The 19,771-nt window shown below is 39.5% G+C and overlaps 1 protein-coding gene across 9 annotated transcripts in view; it reads right to left on the minus strand.

Annotated features, from left to right (window-relative positions):
* Nucleotides 1-19,771, minus strand: part of EYA1 (EYA transcriptional coactivator and phosphatase 1) — a 418,629-nt gene that overhangs the window by 329,048 nt on the left and 69,810 nt on the right. For 6 of the 9 annotated variants that reach the window (XM_038579507.1, XM_038579505.1, XM_038579506.1 and 3 more), the window contains one exon: nt 6,774-6,881. In XM_038579507.1, coding sequence (XP_038435435.1) covers nt 6,774-6,806 — 33 coding nt within the window. In that variant the 5' untranslated portion in view covers nt 6,807-6,881. Of the gene's footprint in view, nt 1-6,773; nt 6,882-12,087; nt 12,219-19,667; nt 19,731-19,771 lie in introns of those variants that run through there. The other 3 variants (XM_038579502.1, XM_038579504.1, XM_038579513.1) reach the window with 3 other exon arrangements.

The following is a 19,771-nucleotide window of genomic DNA, read 5'->3' on the forward strand; positions in this document are numbered from 1 at the left end:
CTTCTGCAAGCCAAGGGATGACAAGGATTATTAGCAGACCGCCAGAAGCTCTGAAGAAGCAAGGAATAATTCTTTTATGGGCTTCTGAGGGAGCCCTGCAAACACCTTGATTTTGTACGTCTAGCCTCCAGAAGCATAAGACAATATATTTCTGTTATTGTATGCCACCCTCTTTATGGTTGTTTGTTACAGCAATCTGAGGAAACAAATAAAGGCTTCCAATTCTCTTTTTTAAACTTACATTAGAAATTTCTTAGAATTACTTAGAAATTTCATGTATAGAAAACATTTTATTCATGGTAAAGCTGCATAAATGAAATCTTGATTTCATTTATAATTTCCCAGTTAATTTGACTTACACATATGTATTGTATAACTACTTTTAGTAACTTCTGCTAAACAGTATGTCTCCCTGTTAATAAAATAAATATTTCATTTTTCCATTTTGGTTAAAAGTCACTTTTCATTTTCAGACTCTTCAAGTACGGGATTAAGTACATATTTAGTACATATTTTATTTAATGGTTTTCTTGCAAAATCCAGCATCTCAGCAAAAGCTGGGTTAGCATTTCAAATTGACCATAATTTGAGACATAAGAGGTATAGTTACAAGAATACAAAGGAGCCTAAAAATATTTTTATTCTGAAAAGCTTCAGAATACCATTTGAAATTTTTGTAATAAAAGCAAGTTAACAACCTAGTATTTAAAATAAATTTTTTTCTAGAAAAGTTTCAGGAGACATGATTCCCCCCACAGCTGACAACACCATGACCAAACATATGTAGTGTTAATGCTTATAACTGGCACTGGTCTGATGGTTGCATTTTTAAAATTTTATTGCACACTTGCAGGTGGCCAGATAATTTTTTTTTTTTATGATAGACATAGGGAGAGAGAGAGAGAGGCAGAGACACAGGCAGAGGGATAAACGGGCTCCATGCCAGGAGCCCGATGTGGGACTAGATCCCAGGACTCCAGGATCGCACCCTGGGCCAAAGGCAGGCGCTAAACCACTGAGCCACCTAGGGATCCCCGGCCAGATAATTTTTTATCTGTGACCACATTTTTCTAGAGATATTTCCAATAAAAGTACATTAGAGTTATATTGAACTTTTCAGTTTTCAAAGAGCCTTAAAATACATGATCCCACTTAGCTACAAAATTGCAATTTTAAATAGAAGAAGGTAGATATTATCATCTCTGTTTTACTGTTGAAGAGATAGATGCTAGGAAATCTGTCCTAGGTCGTATACCTAGTAAAAGTTAAAACCAGGTCTTCTGACTCCAAATCTAAGATGTGGTTTTCAAGATATTAGGCTGTCTATCTAATTCAGATACAAGGGTCAGGTGATTGCAGGTGGGTTTTTAACTGCTGGCCTCCCAGCTTCATAAGAAAAATACAATGAGGTATTTTTAACTCATTTTTCCCCCCAAAGAGCTAGCAGATGCTTTTCTTATCTGGACATGATTTCCTTCCAGAAATCACTAAAGAAATTGACACAACCATTGTTTGGCTTCTTGATGCTTGTGTTTCAGAGGTGTTTACCTGAGAGAGGGCCAATCCTGGCTCTGAGAGACAGTGGAGCTGTGCCCGAGGGATGGGTCCTTCTCAAGAGGTGATAAAGGAGTGGCCAGAATTATAATGAAAAGCCTCATAAACCTTCTCCTCTCTTTTCTGTCCTCATGAGACAAACTAAAGAGTGGACAAGACTTACAAAATCACATGAGCTACTTCTTTCCAGATTCTTTCTTTCTAGATGTGGAAAGTACACAGAACATTCCAGAATAAGAAAGGTGGAACTTATGATATAAATTTTGCCCAGTGCTAGGTCTACTTAGGATCAAAATGAGAAGCTCCTGGACCTCTGGCCATGATCCCTTGTCACTTGATAGATTCATTTCCAAAGCACCTTGAGGGTCAAGAGGCTAAATTATAGGAATGTTATACATTTTGATGTTTAAATCATCATTTTCCCCTCCCTGAAAGTATCACAGGCTGCCTCAGAGCTTAGCTTCAAATCTCACATTGCGTGCACCACCAAGATTAAGAGCATTCCCACTTCACTGCCCACTGAAGGCCAGGGGATTTCTTTTCAGCCTCTTGCACACAGACCCTCTGAGCTCACAGCTGTCAAGGGGCTAAAAGAACAGTGATGGCACTCTCATTAGCTCCTGGCCAGCCCAGATCTCAGGACCTAAAGAAAGGGATGAAGAGGCTTCGCTGCCTCTTCTCTCACCCAGTCACATATCATGTTATCTAGGGAGTAGAGAAAGAACCATCGAGACCTAAGCAAGAATCATTATTTACTAAGGCAATAGAGATTCATAATATTATTCTGGTAACTACACATAGTGAGCATTACAGGTAAGTTTTGTAAACTGGTGGTGTGTACAAAACCTCTCAAGTAGCTTTTTCTTAAAAAAAAAAAAAAAGACAACAAAAAAACCATCATACCATTTATCTGATGAGGAAACTAAAACTCCTACTACTATCAGAAATATGCTTAGGGAAACAAGTATGAAGTCTTATTAGAAGAGGCACAGTCCAGAATGGGTCGTTAGCAGAGGCAATTCCATGAGCAAAGATTTATAGAGGAAAAGAAAGTAAGAATTACAAAAATAAAGCTGAAAAGAACACTAGGTTAAATGGAATTCAGTCTCCTCATTTTATAGATGTAGAAATTGAGGTTCCTAGAGAAATGCATAGAATATATTTAACATTTTATAAAAAATGTGTGCTGTGAAATACTACTTAGCAAAAAAACAGAAAACAACAACAAAAACCACGTGCAAAGACACTGAAGACTCTCACAAGCCTAACGCTAAGTGAAGGAAGGCAGAAGCAAAAGTAAACATGCTGGAAGATTCGACGTATACGATCTTTTGGAACAGGCAAAACTGATCGAAGATGAAAACCACTGAAGGGTGGTTGACTTGGGTCAGGGATGGGTCCTAGGGAGGTATTGAGTGAGAAAGTTTTGGGTTAGAGCTTTCTGGGGAGATAGAAATGTTCTAATTTGTGGTAGGATATGGGTCATGTGGTATTTCTATTTGTCAAAACCATACAGCTAAGATTTATGCCTTCCAGTGCATGTAAATTTTATCTAAAAAAAAAAAAGCTATGAAAGAATAACAGTCTCTCAGCAATGGCATGGACAGTGATTGAAATAAGGCAAAATGACAATGGCAGCATCCTAATATTGACGTGGATACGGTGGGGATACAGCATGCTCTTATGTTTGCTCTGAATATTGCTAAACTTTTTCTACAAAAGACCTTGAAAGGTGACCATGCCTGAGTAAGGGGACTTTCATTCGTGTCTGGGAGTGTGTGAGCTCCTGGTCTGCTTTAGACCCTTTTCCTTTCCTGAGTTTCATCAATGTTTGCAGCCACATTCTAGGCCTGTTCCCATACAGCCTGTTACCCACTCTAGAATGCAAAATAGAGTGTCTCATGACAAGCAGGGGCTTGTGTCAAGCAATGATGCCAGCAGTTAAGGTATCCGCAGTTAGGAGATCTCGCCAGGACCAGGATCAGCTGACACCCCAGAGCTGATAGCAAGCAGAACCAGAGGAGGTCTGCAGAGGCCCAAGACTGATTAAATCCTTTTACAAGGGGGAGGATTTTTGCAGCAAACTGTCAGACTCTTCAGACGTGACCCCTCTATGTCTGACTGCTGAAAATAGGCAGCTGCCGCTGAAGGCCCTACCCAATAGATCTCAGAACTGAGATCCTTCACTGCTTGAACATAGAAGCAGTAAGTGTCTGAGAGCTGACCCGGAGCAGATCGAGGCCATATCTCAACTGTGTTGAGATACAGATCGACTTAGTCTTTGGTTTGCTAACTTCCTACACCCTCTGTTATCTTGTCTGTTGTGGGGCTTGTCTTATGTTCTGCTGTGTGCCACGTAAGAAGCCAAGCTTAATCACATGGTGAAATGTCACTGAGTTTGGAATCCTGAACCTGCTTTGTAATTGTGATTAATTTTATTTGAATAAAGCAGACATTGTGGAAAGACACAAGTTGTGTATGCACTTTGTAGTGTGCCCATGACAACCAACCTTCCAGAGGAAAAGAGGGAACCTGAGGGGAGGTGAGGGGAAGCGAGCCTGCAGGAGCCCACCCAAAGCCTCTGCACAGGGTCTCTGAAAAGATCCAAGCCATTGGCAGCAGTGCAGCAGGCAGGAGGCAAATTGCCAGGAAATGCTTTCCAGTGCCATGTGGTTTGTACCCTTGAGAAATATCCCTTCTGGTTTGCTACCCCTGAGGTAGCCAAATAGCTTTCAAGAATGAGACTGCTTCACTTTTACATAGCAAAAAAGGAAAAAAAAAAAAACTAAAAAAGGCATATAATGAGGGTACTTGCGTGGCTCAGTCGGTTTAGTGTCTGCCTTCAACTCGGGTCACGATCCCAGGGTACTGGGATCAAGTCCCACGTGGGGCTCCCTGGTCAGCAAGGAGTCTGCTTCTGCCTCTACCCCTCCCCCTGGCTTGGGCTCACTCTCTCATGTTCTTTCTCTAAATAAATAAATAAATAAATAAATAAATAAATAAATAAATATCTTTTTAAAAAAAGGTATTAAAATATTACATATTTTAATAATTTAAAATTTAATAATTTTAATTAGATATTAAAATATTAAAGATATTTAATGAGATTGCCCCATAAACACAACAAATAGGCCAAAATACATTTTATTTATTTATTTATTTATTTATTTATTTATTTATTTATTTATTTATTCTTGAGAGACAAGGAGAGAAAGAGTCAGAGACATAGGCAGAGGGAGAAGCAGGCTCCATGCAGGGAGCCTGATGTGGGACTCAATCCCAGGACCCCAGGATCATGCCCTGACCAAAGGCAGACGCTCAACTGCTAAGCCACCCAGGTGTCCCCATTTTATTTATTTATTTATCTTTATTTTTTAAATTAGAGACAGAGGGTGCATGCCCACGCAGGCAGAGGATGGGAGGGACAGAAGGAGGAAGAGAATCTCCACGCGGAGCTTGGAGCCCATTGTGGCTCATCTCACAACACCAGGATCATGACCTGAGCAGAAATCAAAAGTCAATGATTTAACCAACTGAGCCATCCAGGTGCCCTTGCAAAAAAACGTTTCTAATCATTATATTTTTTACCTAGTTTTTAAATTTTAGTCTCAGATCTTAATTTTTTAATTCTTAAATTAGAATCTGTATAATATGAAATATCAAAAGAAATATTATCAGCATTTATTTGCAGATACTGTTAAATTTCCTAGTGAATCTCTAACACATCAATTCACATCAACCTAAAGAAAAAAGTTACATAAAAGAGGGCATAAGTAGTAAGTTATTAGTGAGTTAAATTTTTCATTTATTTCATACGCACTACAAAAATATTTTTAGGGGCACCTGGGTTGCTCCTAAAGGAGTACTGTTACTCCTAAGTAACAGTAGTTGAGTGTCTGCCTTTGGCTCAGGTAGTGACCCCAGGGCCCTGGGTTCGAGTTCCACATCAGGATCCCTGTAAGGAGTTGCTTCTCCCTCTGCATATGTCTCTGCCTCTCTGTGTCTCTCATGAATAAGTAATAAAATCTTTTAAAAAATATATATATATATATATATTTTAACATCACAATAAAATCAGATACACTAGGCCCATTACGGGAGTTTAAAAGAACAAACAAATTAAATGGGTTAGGGGTCCTTTGCCTGTTTAGGCTAAAGGCTATGCCTTGTGGAATGTTCTCCAAGTGCTTCTGTGAATTACCTCACAAGATGACCGAGGAGATCCATAAAAATACACCCTGTAATTGCATACAATATGACTACAAAAGTACTCTGATAGCACTTGACCCTTTGTTATTAAAATCCTCATCCATTAGCAGTTACTTTTATTGCATAACACCAACAGGTCTTGTAAAACACACATTTATAAGAACCACAACAGCATTACTAAAGATCACACTTCAGGTTTGTAATAATTCTACGGTGGACAGAGCTGAGCTGTGAAACCACAGGTCTAAAAGCATCATATCTGATCAGAGAACCTAAGACAAAGTCACAAATGCCATCCCAAATTTTGGTATGAGCATTCCATCACAACTTAAACTAACTAACACATGCTCTTTAAAAATTAACACCCATTGCCTTATTTGAATTATAAATACCTCAAAAGTTATTTATAAGGTTACCTCTAATTGGGAATATTTGTTGATGAGCCGAAGGAAGCCTGCTTTCTTCCTGATATGAACCTAAGGAAAATTTCAGAATCCTTTCTCCTCTGATCACAAGATAAAAGAAATAAAACCCAAGAGACCTGAGGTTCTCCTTAACTTAAAACACAATCAGGAGTTTATCAAACTAAAAAAGTAACACTGAACACACATTTGAAAGATGCACACACATGTATTCATAAAACAAATACAAGGCGATGCAAAACTTAGACATTAATTTCAAGTTTGATGAGACAAATATATGTTTTTCCCAGAGGCAAAGGAAAATGTAGGCCTTAAAACTGCATTATTCATATTGGTGTAACTAAGTCATACTAAAGGTTGGCATTTTTCTTCTAGAGCTATACTTTTGATAACCGGTATCTCTAAGACAGATATAAATTAGGTTAAGCTGATTAAATAGTGTACTACTTGATTCATAACTTCTAAAATCATTAAAAATTGGTACAGAGCTTTTGAGGAATTTCCAGACACTCAGGTTACAACAAAAATAGTAATTACGATTTTAAAAGTAATAACTCTTTCCTTAGGATTGACATTCTGTTTACTTACAGACTGTCCATTTATCCCCCGGGGGTCTTCCATTGAAGACTTTTTCTTCTGAATTATATATGGGCTATTAGCTACACACTTCTTCAAAGGGTTCCAACACCCTTGCACCTGTGAAGAATAGAGCATCAAGCAGCCATATTAATTGTGTAGCATGAAATCAAGAGCTGGTCTTTGCATCTGCAGCTTTCCATTTAAGCAAATGTATACATGTATACACAAGTCAAGAATGCTTACCTTCACTGAATGAATCTTTAAAATAATATTATGGGTTTACTGTTTATCACAATTTACATGAGCCAAATGTGGCCAAATTATAGCTCAGTGTGTCCGCTGTCAGCAGCTGCAGCCCAAGAAAAAAAAGAATTGAGAGGCCAGCTAGAGGGCTTTCCACACACATTATTTTTGAGCCAACAGTACAAGAGCTTTTTTTTTTTTTCTTTTTGAATTCAGTTTCTCCAAGCTATTTATCAACGTCAATTGTACCATAATGCAAAGAGGAAATAGTAACAAAGAGATATGACTGTAGTCTGAGCAGAGGATAAAAGAGAAAATCTAGAGTTGAGTGTTTTACCCTCAGGGCAAGGATATTATTATACTATTTCTTAGCAAGTTTACATTAGGTCACAGTTTCACGGCTGATCAATTCTGAACCTTCAGAGACTCAACACCTTTGAGAAGAATGGGCTTTGGAGATGTTTCAAGACGTGGACAATAAATGCAGTATGCTGAAATACCTTCTGCAGTTAGCTATCTTCAAAAGAAAGAGAAAGAAAGAAAGAAAGAAAGAAAGAAAGAAAGAAAGAAAGAAAGAAAGAAAGAAAGAAGAAAGAAAGAAAGAAAGAAGAAAGAAAGAAAGAAAGAAAGAAAGAAAGAAAGAAAGAAAGAAAGAAAAGAAAGAAAGAAAAGAAAGAAAGGAAAGAAGAAAGAAAGAAAGAAAGAAAGAAAGAAAGAAAGAAAGAAAGAAAGAAAGAAAGAAAGAAAACGTAATTATCTGCCTGCCCATTCTCATTTCCTAACTTTCTGAATTGGTTTTTATGCTCATGCTCAAATGAGGAACCCAAAACAGACTCTCAGGTTCTCTAACTTGGGCTTGGCAACTAAAACACTTTTCTACGTGCCTTGCATCAACTCTAATACAGATATTTAAATATCATGGAATTTTAAGAAAGAAAAGAATAGACATGATCTTAATATCACCCAAGACAAAATTATGAAGAGAGAGTATGTAGTGGTCTTTTCTCTCTCTCTCTCTCTCTCTCTCTCTCTCTCTTTAAGAGACAGAGAGAGTGCACATGAGGGGCTGTGGGGGAGAGGTAGAGAGAGAATTTTAAGCAAGTTCCATGACCAGCGCAGAGCTAACGTGGGGATCCACCTCACAACCTGAGACCATGACCAGAGCCAAAACCAAGAGTCAGACACTTAACTGACAGAGCCACCCAGGGGCCTCGAGTATATAGTCATCTAACTTTGGTATCACTTTTTGTAAAAGTACTTGAACTTCTGAGTGTCAGTCAGCATGGTAGGAAAACCACTGCACTAGAAGTCATGAGACCTGAATTCAGGTTCTGGCTCTGCCACTAACCAGCTGAATGACCTGAGGTAAATAATTTATCCCTCTGAGCCTCAAGTTTTATTATCTGTGAAATTGGAGATTTCAACTGGATGATATCCTACAGGGTTGTATTTTATATGCATAATTTAATGAATGTATGTTTACACATATAATCTTCAGGTAAAAGATCCCAAGCTTGGACCATTTGGGATGTAATTTTGAAATGCTGGAGTCATTCTCATTATGTTTATTTCACTCACAACTATATCAGCGCTGGAAAATATATGCGTTATCCACTGTCAACACAAAGGTGATGCTTCTTGGACAACATAATACTCATAAATAACTCCCCAAATTTTGAGAATCCATATGAGAGCATGGTGTTTTTGTAATGTCGCCAGAAACAATGTTATAATTTCAGATTATGAGTAAATAAAAATCCCGTGGATGTATCTATGGCCTGCTAAACCAAGAAAATACAATGATTACATTTACTCTATTTCAAATTGCTCAAAATCTCAGAACTGAATCTTAAAATGCACCCCATCCTGGCTTTTAGAGGATTCCCTGCTTAATCAAGGAAGAGATATTATAGAAACTAGACTTTCTTCATTGCTTGAGTTATTCTCTTGAGGCACATTAACTTTTCTAGGCGATAAGGCAACTTTTAAAAATAATAATAATAATCCTGCCTTACATTGGTCAAACACTTTACAGTTTACAAAGTGCTTTCACATGAACTGCCCACAGTGCACCTATATGTGGGGAGACAAAGTCCAGTCTCATTCCTCACAGAAGGGAGCAGGCCCAAGACAAAGCCCCCTCTGATTTCCCCTAAACTCCCATCCTCTCCATACCTGTCCTGAGAACATGTTTCAATCAAAATCTGTATATTTGATATTCCAGGATTATTTCCCATGTGTTTCTTTTCCCTATTGCCATACTGAACTTACTGAACAGTTTAAGGTATTAAGAATGGTCAGGTTACATGAGCATGAAAGGTATTTCATTTGTAATTTTATTTCTCTGAAGATGAAACTGTTCTGTACCAAATGCTGTATTTGTTATTGTTTCCTGGGCTAAAAAGAAAAGACTGAGCTTATTGAGAAGTCAAAAGAGTCAGCATTCATCTACTTCAGATAGATGTCTCCATTGAGAAAGACTACCACTCAAAAATCAAAAAATCACAGAGAGCCATGGACTTTATTTACAAATCCTCCACTGCTTGCTAAATCAGCATAGTTGTTTCCAGATTTCTACATGTCAATCCAAACCATGCAATAGATGCCATGACTGGGTCTACTGATATTTAGGAGCCTGGCTTTAGTAAACCCTTAATTCCCTTGCTGGACTTGATCTTTCATGGTTTATAAATAAGCTTGCCCCCATTATAGCACTTACTTAATGGGAGTGTAATTATTTCTCTACCTGTCTCCCCTACTAGACTGTAGCTCCATGAGGGCTAGGCCCATGCCTTATTCTCTTATTCAAGGCACATATGGCACTCATTAAATATTCTGAATGAATGAATTGAATGAGTGTTATCAATACGTGGCAATATTTTAATACATGCAAACTCAGAGCCAGAATTAGGTGTGCAGTTAAATGGTGGTACTAATATTCAATCAGCTTTAAAAGTATCCATCAAATTTCTGGTCCTAAACATTTGTTCCAAGTATCTAAGAAACAGGCTCAAGCAAAAACACATTACTTAATTCATATCTATTTACCTATCTACCTATTTACCTACTTACTGCTCACATAGAGAGTAGCTAGTCATAAAACTGTTTACACCTACACATAAACACATAAAGAGTACTCAGAGGTGAAATTCTTAGGTACTTTGTTTAAACCAAGGAGTGGTTTCCCCAGAAAAGAAAGAATAGAGGAATGTTTAAGGAAGGCTATTCTAGATACAGAATGGTGAGGGCAGTTACACACAGATGGAAGGATCAGTGGATTGATATTTGTTTTGGAGATTTGTGGGGCACTAGAGGCAGGTGTTTTGGCATCAGAAGTCTCCCTACAAGGACAGGGCACTATGAGTCTGGTGGCAGTTGGAAACCCATTCACACAGCCACCTCCAGCACTCACCTTGCCTAAGCAGGGTGCATTTGCCACAAAAGGCCAGATCCTTTACTTACCCACTCCTGAGTCAACTATTATGGCACCCTCCCTAAGAAGGGTAGGTAGACTTGTACAACATGGAAGGCCACTGCTTGTCAGCCACTGAAGTGTAAGGTTCCCTGATAAAAAGACAAAGGACCAAGAGACAGCCTGGATTTCTGCTGGCCAACTTCATCATTCTGGAGTCATTTATCTACTCTGAGCATAGAGGAAAAGCCTGGAAGCCTCTTCCTGAAATGTGTTTCAACAACTCCTTAAGTAAGAAGAAAAGATCAACTGAACAAAATGCTGGGAAACAGTTGCACAGCTGGGCACATATTTAAATGATTCAACTCTTCCTATTCACTAGCTGCATGAGGCCACCTGAGAAAAATGCTCTCTTAGGACAGGCAGTGGTACAATCAGCCCCTTCCAAGACCACCACAGCTCACAGAAGACAGGAGACAGGCTAGGGGCACTCACAGCTCAGGATAGTGTTGCACTCACAGGCCCAGGCCAGATGCTAGCCCAGGCATGTGGTGTTGAGCAGAATCATGTAGGTGGTTCTTCTCAGCAAGAGGGACAGCACGAGGCATGCTGGACAAGAAGGAAATAAAGAGTACTGGCTCTGTTTCGGTCTTTCCAACATCTGAGGGAACTGTGCCTCCTTTGGTCCAACTGCCTGGACTGTTGATACACTACCACCAAAAAGCTAATTTTGTTAGGTGGACTCGACACAGGGTTAAGGAAGCTTTAGGAACTTCCTTTATATTTGCCACTCTTGGGGGAGTGGGGTATGAAGAGACTAAAGTTAGTAAACAGATGATAACAAATAAATATTAGACTTACACACTGATAAAACAGGCTCTGTAGAAAGCATCAAATTGAGACTACAATCTGACAAATATTGTAATCATACGAAATTTCCTTGGGAGCCCAGGTGCATTATGAAATTGGGCACCCAGTGAGGACATTATATCTCTAGAGTTCAGTGATACTTGGCATATTTTAGGACCTCTGGCAACCAACAAGCATATTAATTTTTAAAATACTGAATAGTTCTAAATACAGAAACTTTAATGCATGTGAGATGAAAAATCTATTCTGTACATTCCTGCTATAATTTAAACTTTCCCTGGGATGCCAATTTTTCTCCCCATGTCTATGAACAGCACTTGCTGTTTAAGAGAAAAATGCTCAGTAGCTCTGAACCTAAAATTTCCTGGGTTGAATAAAATCTATATTCACTCTGCATAGTTGCTTCCTATTCATTTCTCCCCATCAGCCAAAGCCAGGTGGTTGATAAAATAAGCAATAGCACCTCATCTTACATGTAAACATTATCTTGCTTTCTTTTTATCTTAGTTCTGGCTCATCACAAACTTCCTGGCTATTGTTAAAACAAAATATTGGGAAAAGTTAAGTTGGCATAAGTGTATAAATTATGGAGGCATGAAACAGATAAAGGAGCTAGTTAGGCAGGCTTGTAGGACATAACTAGAAGGAAGAAAAATAAGATAGAGACTAATATGATTGAGAAGAAAATATTTTAAAATATTTTATACATCATCTATATATTTTTTTACATCTTCTATATTTTAATTTTTCCTGCTGGTTTTGAGAAATGGATTATATTTTAGATGACACACAAATCACCTGTAATGAACCAGAGACTCATCAGACACTGTTAATAACTTCTGGCTCCTTGGATGAAAGAGTATTTTCATTGCAACACACCATCACTTTAATCTTTGCTTTCTCACCAAGTGTTGAGTTTTCTAACATTCCTGAGAAGCAGAAGGAAACTCGTGGTTGAACATTGCTTTATAGAAAAGAAAAGAGCTATTCTGAAGTATGTCCCCAGAAGACTACAACTACAGATTGAATAAACATATCAAATCAAGGGGTCTTTAAGAAAATTTACAAACAGAAGCCTGCAGTGAAATGAACCACTGGATGAATGTCCTCCAGGGACCTACTCTACTCACTATTCCACGGTTCCCAAAGCCACAGGATGCTGTGTGGCACTGTCACCTCTTCTTTGCTTTACTCACCTTCCCAGGAAATTTGGTTATATCAAGGAAAACATTGATTGGGTATACTCAGGTGAATGGGATTCAGAAACTAGACACTCAACGATCTTTCAGATTGTTCCCAACCACTGAAGCCATTAATGGAAAAACAAGTTCAGCTCTACATTGGCGAAAGTCTTCTACAGCTAGAGGTAAAGTTTCTACAGAAATAAATGTCTACAAAAATTTGCTTTTATAGCTGTTCCACTGATTTACTGATACTAATGTTTTAAAGTTTTAAGTGTGAAGCCTATCTATTCATTACAGAATTTCCATACAAATATGACCAGATTTCTGCTTCCACCATATGCAACTTCCTTCTAATATCAGATGAAGAATATAAGGCAAGGGGACAATCAAAAGAGCTGACACTAACAAGGAAAATTAATAGCATGTGTTTATTCAGTAAAGTTCAATTCAAACTATATTTTCAAGAGCAGTAGACCTATACAGTATTTTAATGCAGCACTTACGTATGAACAATATTGAGAAAACTCTGAAGAAACATACCATAATCCCATCAACCCAACTTACTTTTATAAAAGTATAATCGTAGTGAATCATCATGCTTGTATTTTTCCAGTTTCTCTTAACATTGTTCCATAATCATTTTATGGTCTACATTTACCATTTTTAAATTTTATTTATTTATTTATTTATTTATTTATTTATTTATTTATTTATTCAGAGAGAGAGAGAGGCAGAGACACAGGCAGAGGGGAGAAGCAGGCTCCATTCAGGGAGCTCGACCTGGGACTCGATCCTAGATCTCCAGGATCACACCCCGGGCTGCAGGCGGCGCTAAACCACTGTGCCACTGGGGCTGCCCTACATTTATCATTTTTAATGCAATTTATATTCCCATGTAATTTGTATTCCATCAGGGCAATAATCCCATAAAGTGGGACATTGGTTTGTTTGTTTTTCACTTTTGCACTATAGCACATAACACTTTAAGATCTGCATTCATCAAGTTCTTTCCCTACTTTTAAATGCTTTAAGGATAAATTCTAGATTGCAATTAAAGGACCAAAAGGTATGATAGTTGAAAGTAGTAATTCTTAGAAACTGAGGTCAAATTCCCTTATTCATATTTCTCTTACAAAGAACATTGGCCCTAGTAGAAGGATGAAATATGAAAGTCATATCTTGATATTCCAATGAAATTGCTACCACAGAACCTATAATCTTTTTTTTAAGTTTTTTTAAAGATTTTATTTATTTATTCATTCATGAGAGACACACACAGAAAGAGAGAGAGAAGAGAGAGAGAGAGGCAGAGACACAGGCAGAGGGAGAAGCAGGCTCCATGCAGGAAGCCTGACATGGGACTCGATTCCAGGTCCCCAGGATCAGGCCCTGGGCTGAAGGTGGCGCTAAACCGCTGAGCCACCCAGGCTGCCCAGAACCTATAATCTTGATAGCATTTGTGAATCTTCCTATATCATAGGTTACCTTTTTTTTTTCATAGAAGAATTTTTGAATACCAAAAAACATGTCTGGACATTTGAAAGCCTTAACTAAATCATTGATGTGAATCATCACCATGCTGATAAAAGTATGCATGGTTATCACACGCTAGTCATTTGCTCTTTCTTCCACTCAACACTGCTCTTTGAATAGAATCTGCTCTCCTGGACTCAAGATGAAAAGTCAAACCTCATTCCAGTAAACATGGGATCTTTTAATACCATCCTGATCATTTTTTCCCCTTCTTTCAGCAAGGTGAATCACCAAGTCACATGACTCATTGGGTTGAGTCTGACAGCCATTGTCATAAAATACTTCATACTCAAGCATAGAAATAGTAAATGTTTCCCATTAATTATGATTGGTGGAACACCTGTGAGGGATTTAAAGAACAGTGGTGTGTGGTAGTGTATTGCTTGAGAACCACAGGCGTATAAATCTCATATGTAATGGACAAATGCAGGCATCCAAGAGAAAAGAACCTAAAACATAATCACAAGTAAGAAATCTATCTAACATTTCACCAGGCTGGTATATTAATTCTGTTGAATCTACTGGATATAGGGTACGGTCAGTCCTCTACAGATGTAGTTTATAATACAGTGTATCCTAGAAATAGTTTCTCAGCCTACAGAGACTATAGTTTCAGTTTTAAAATAACAAGGTCTAGAATAACTGGAGCAAACTACACTGGTACCATTCAGTGGTTATGTTTTCTGCTCTCTAAATTAACTAAATAACTATAACTAAATGACAAATTTTCTCACTTTATTCAAAAGACAAGGAGGAGATACGAAACATCAACTCCCTTACTTTTATGTAGAAAGATCTAACATCAAATACCTCCTAAGAGGTTGAAAATAAACCACAAAAACTCACCCATAGGGATAGAAAGTAGAATAGTGGTTGCCTGGAACCAGAGCCCAAGATGGGGTGGGGGTGTGGAGAGTGGTTGATGGACTATAAAGAGCCATGAGGGAACTTTCTGGAGTGCTAGAAGTGCTGTATCTTGACTGTAGTGGTGATATGGGTGAACATGATTATCAAAACTCATTGAATCAGGCAGCCTGGGGGGCTCAGCAGTTTAGCACTGCCTTCAGCTTAGGGCATGATCCTGGAGATCCTGGAGACCCTGGAGACCCTGGAGACCCAGGATCAAGTCCCACGTCAGGTTTCCTGCAGGGGGCCTGCTTCTTCCTCTGCCTGTGTCTCTGCCTCTCTCTCTCTCTTTCTCTCTCTGTGTCTCTCAAATCTTAAAAAAAAAAAAAAAAAAAAAAAAAAACCTCATTGAGCCATACGCTTAATAAAGTTGATTTTTAAAAAATGTGCTACAATTCACATTTTTTATCAGTTATCAACCTCTTTTTTCCAGGACCATCAAGGAAGCAACATTCTGGTAATATAATAGTCATTGCCCCTCCAAATCAAACATGACATTAGTGCTGATCTTTGTCTAATTGCTTATCCACTAACACTCCTTTCTAATGCAGGTGACAGTCACTCCTGCTTGAGTAAATTATATGGGTCCAACAATTAATAATCTTCATTTTTAGGTGTAAAAGTGAAAAGGGGCTTTAAAACATCTCCTTGGTTTAAGAGATGAAGATTAAAAGGGACACTATGTTCTTTAGTATTATGGTTCAATTGGCATGTCAATCATTGATATGAACCTGAAGGCTTTAAATCCTAAATTAGAATGTGGAATGGTGGTCAGGTTTTCAGTAATACCCTGAGTCAGATTCATAAAGTACTTGGTCTGTGCTTAGCCTACAAAAAAAAAGTTCAGCTGTCAAAATTAAAAAGCAGGTTTATTTCTTTTTTTTTTTTTAAGATTTATTTATTTATTTATTCAGAGAGAGAGAGAGAGAGGCAGAGACACAGGCAGAGGGAGAAACAGGCTCCATGCAGGAAGCCTGATGCAGGACTTGATCTCGGGTCCCCAGGATCACACCCCGGGCTGCACACCCCGGGCTGCAGGCAGCGCTAAACCGCTGTGCCACCGGGGCTGCCCAGCAGGTTTATTTCTAAAAAAAAAAATAAGTGGAAAGATTTGTGTCTCCAATTCTTATGCTAAAATCTGCTAAAATCTGAAGGCAATTTTAGCCATGGATATAGACATAGACTTCAATGTCCAGCTCATTAGGGAACATATTTAGTTCAGGGACCCAAGGTCATCATTAGACTTTAGAATTAATGCAGATCACACGTGCCAGTTTAGGAGAAACTAGAGAACACACACCTCCCTGCTCCGCTCCAACACTACTCACTTACCCTTGACAATCACAACTCAAATTTAGCAAAGCTATTTCCTCATTTCGTGGATGCTGACTCTTACTTTTACTTGCTTCTAGACCAGAGTAAGGATTACTTGATGGAATAAGATTGCCGGGCTCCAGTCTCAGCGGCCAAAACACCGAAAACAAAGACAGTCATGGAGAAAGCATTAAGCGGTCAAAAAAGAGGTACTGACTCAGGGTTTCATGAATTTCACTCTTTCCTTAAAATCAAAGGATGACTTCCATTAGAGTCAAAGTAGAAAAGCTTCAGAAATCTGCCTCCTCTCAATTCCACGAGCAAACAATGGGTGACATAACGTACAGGGAAATCCAGAGTACAAGATGTTGTGATGGGGCCACAGAAGCTGTGGAATCCAAACTCCCAGAGAGGATGGGAATCACCTAAAACATCCAATGGCCAGTCTCCTTCTGCAGGAACCCTTTTGGGGACAGAGATCACCAGCTTGGCAAGTCACTTGCTCCACAACTGGAAGGTTTAACTTTTAGGAGGTTTTCCCATAGAGTGAAATGAAATAGATCCAGCAAAATCCCTTCTCTAGGATCAGTTTCTCTTCTTCACCAACACAAACATTTTCCAATGCCCTCCTATACAAAATGTTCTCGAAACATTTAAAGTTAATAATATCCCTCAAAGGCTTTCCTTTCTAGGCCCCAAATATGTTTTTAAAAATGAATTACCTTTCTGATTTCCCTCCATAGAACATGTCTGCTGGCCAGTGGTCCCTGGATTCCAACATCACTGGCATTGACTGAGCTTAGGAACACTCCAACTCTTCTGCAAATGACCTCTTTTCAAGTTATAATCCTTCTAGTCTACAGTTGCAGAACTGACTCATCCCTGTGAAATTCTCATTTTGTTAGTTTCTGCCTGTCAATCAAGCTCACTCAGATTCTCTTTGACTCAGGATTCTGCAAGCCAATGACTGATGTATCCATTCCAGCTTTGTGTGGATGCATCACATGCCATACATCATATGCCAACCTAAAAACCACTTCTTTAGGGGTGCCTGGGTGGCTCAGTCAACTAAGCTTCTGCTTTTGGCTCAGGTCATGATCCCAGGGGCCTGGGATCGAGCCCCATATTTGGGGCTCAGAGGAGAGTCTGCTTCTCCTTCCCTCTCTCCCTCTGCCTCTCACCCTGCTTGCTCATGCTCTCTCTCTCTCTCTCTCAAATAAATAAATAAAATATTTTAAAAAATAAAACAATAAAAACCACTACTTTAGCATTCTACTTTAAAGTCACTGATAGGGATCCCTGGGTGGCGCAGCGGTTTGGCGCCTGCCTTTGGCCCAGGGCGCGATCCTGGAGACCCGGGATCGAATCCCACGTCGGGCTCCCGGTGCATGGAGCCTGCTTCTCCTTCTGCCTATGTCTCTGCCTCTCTCTCTCTCTCTCTCTCTGTGTGACTATCATAAATAAATAAAAATTAAAAAAAAAATAAAGTCACTGATAGGCACCTGGATGGCTCAGTCGGTTAAGTGTCTGCCTTTTGCTCAGGTCATGATCCTAGGGTCCTGGGATCCACCCCACTTGCATTTGGCTCTCTGTTCAGCAGGGAATCTGCTTCTCCCTCTGCCACTCCCTGTGCTCATGCTCACCCACTCATGTCCTCTCCAAATAAATAAATAAAATCTTTAAAAAATATATTGATAAAGGGGAGAAAGCCAAAAACAGAGCTAGTCCTCATGAGTCAAAGGGTGAAAAAGGCTACTGAAGGCTTAGGGTAGGAGGGTAAGGATTGGAAACCCTGACACTTATAAACTCTGTGATCTTAGAAAAATTAACCTTTTGGGGCCTGTTTCTTCATCTATACAATGACATTAATATCATCTAATAGGATAGAAATTACTGAAAATGCGTCCTACACATAGTACATGTTCAGTAAATTTGGGTTGAGCAAATGATAAGCATTTTGTGAAGGATGAAAGGTCATAAGACTATAATCCAATATGCTTAGCTGTCTCTAGTCTTTACATTAAAAAATTATGATGTATGTCAACTGCTTAAGGACAATCGGACACTTTTAGAAGCTGCATTTTGGGTCACTAAGATGACAATTAGTAAAACAATCTGTTACCGTAGTGTTCCTCTCTTCAATTACCTTTTGTGAACACTATTTTTTATAGGGGAAATAATCCTACTAAAAGATTTTTTTCATAGTTCCTATTTTGTGACTAGTCTTAATTAGCACAGTCCTCTCCCTGCTTTCCAAGGGCTTTTCTTTACATGTTCCAAACTGTGAAACTTGTTAGACTGTGCTCTCTCCCAAAGCAGAGAACAGTCTGATTTCGTCTGATTCGGATGATAGACATCCAAGTCTTTTCCAACCTGGCCCCAGCTACCATCCCTGCACATCTCTCCTGCATCTCAAGTCTCTCCTGCTCCCCTGCAGCTATCCCTGGCTGCTCCCAGACGCCCTTGATGCCAACAAATATCTATCTGAAGGACACACCTTTCACCCGGACTCCTCCATAGCTTTCAAGGCTCATCCAGTCCTTTCCCCCCAGGAAGCCTTGTGCACTTGTGATTTCACCCATCAGAGTGCTAGTCACATCAGGTCACAATTGTCCACCACACTGCGCCTTCAGGGCACAAACCATTTTTATCCATGTAACAAGATGCTTGGTACATGGCACCTTTCCCAGCGTTGGCTGAATGAACCGCTGGAGTTTGAGACACAGGACACATGGGGCCTCTGAACAGGATGGAAGAATGCCTTCCTTGTTCTACAGGGACATCCTGCTTCTACATCTTTCCTCCACTTCTCACTCCTAGCTGGGTTCCTGTTCGCTGAGTAGATACTTGCCACCCATTCTTTTGAATATATAATTAATCCACACTTCTTTACAGGCTTGAGACCTCTTCCCACTCAAAAAAAATTTTTTTTAAAGATTTATTTATTTATTTATTTATGGTAGACATGGAGAGAGAGGCAGAGACACAGGCAGAGGGAGAAGCAGGCTCCATGCACCGGGAGCCCGACGTGGGACTGGATCCCGGGTCTCCAGGGTCGCGCCCTGGGCCAAAGGCAGGCGCCAAACCACTGAGCCACCCAGGGATCCCCCCACTCAAATTTTTTAAAGAGGCTTTGAGGCTCATGAAATGACTAATGGAGCGAGTGCTCATCAGTGTGGCTACCAGACCAAAAATCGTCGGGTGGGCTTTAACATAAAGAAAATTATAGAAATTGTTTCTCCTGCATGCATGATTCCCACCTCCCTCCCCGCCAAACTCACCGAAGGTAAAGCACAGATCCTGTTTATTTTTGCTTGGTTTCTTAATTATTCCTAGAAATAAGGAGTGCCCGTTGTTGGCCTCCCCCCCCCCCCCATCCCCCTATCCATCTGCTACTTCTTTCTTCCGACCGGCCCCCTTGGTGTGGCCGAACCAACTCACTTTCAGCCAGAGTAAGGAATTCCAGGGGCTAGGTAGACGCTAAATATAAATATCTGGTTTTTGCCCCAACGGCTCCCCAAATGGTTCCCATTACTGGGGCTTCC

Source organism: Canis lupus, chromosome 29 (genome assembly GCF_011100685.1).
Source record: "Canis lupus familiaris isolate Mischka breed German Shepherd chromosome 29, alternate assembly UU_Cfam_GSD_1.0, whole genome shotgun sequence".
In the NCBI taxonomy this organism is placed as follows: Eukaryota; Metazoa; Chordata; class Mammalia; order Carnivora; family Canidae; genus Canis; species Canis lupus.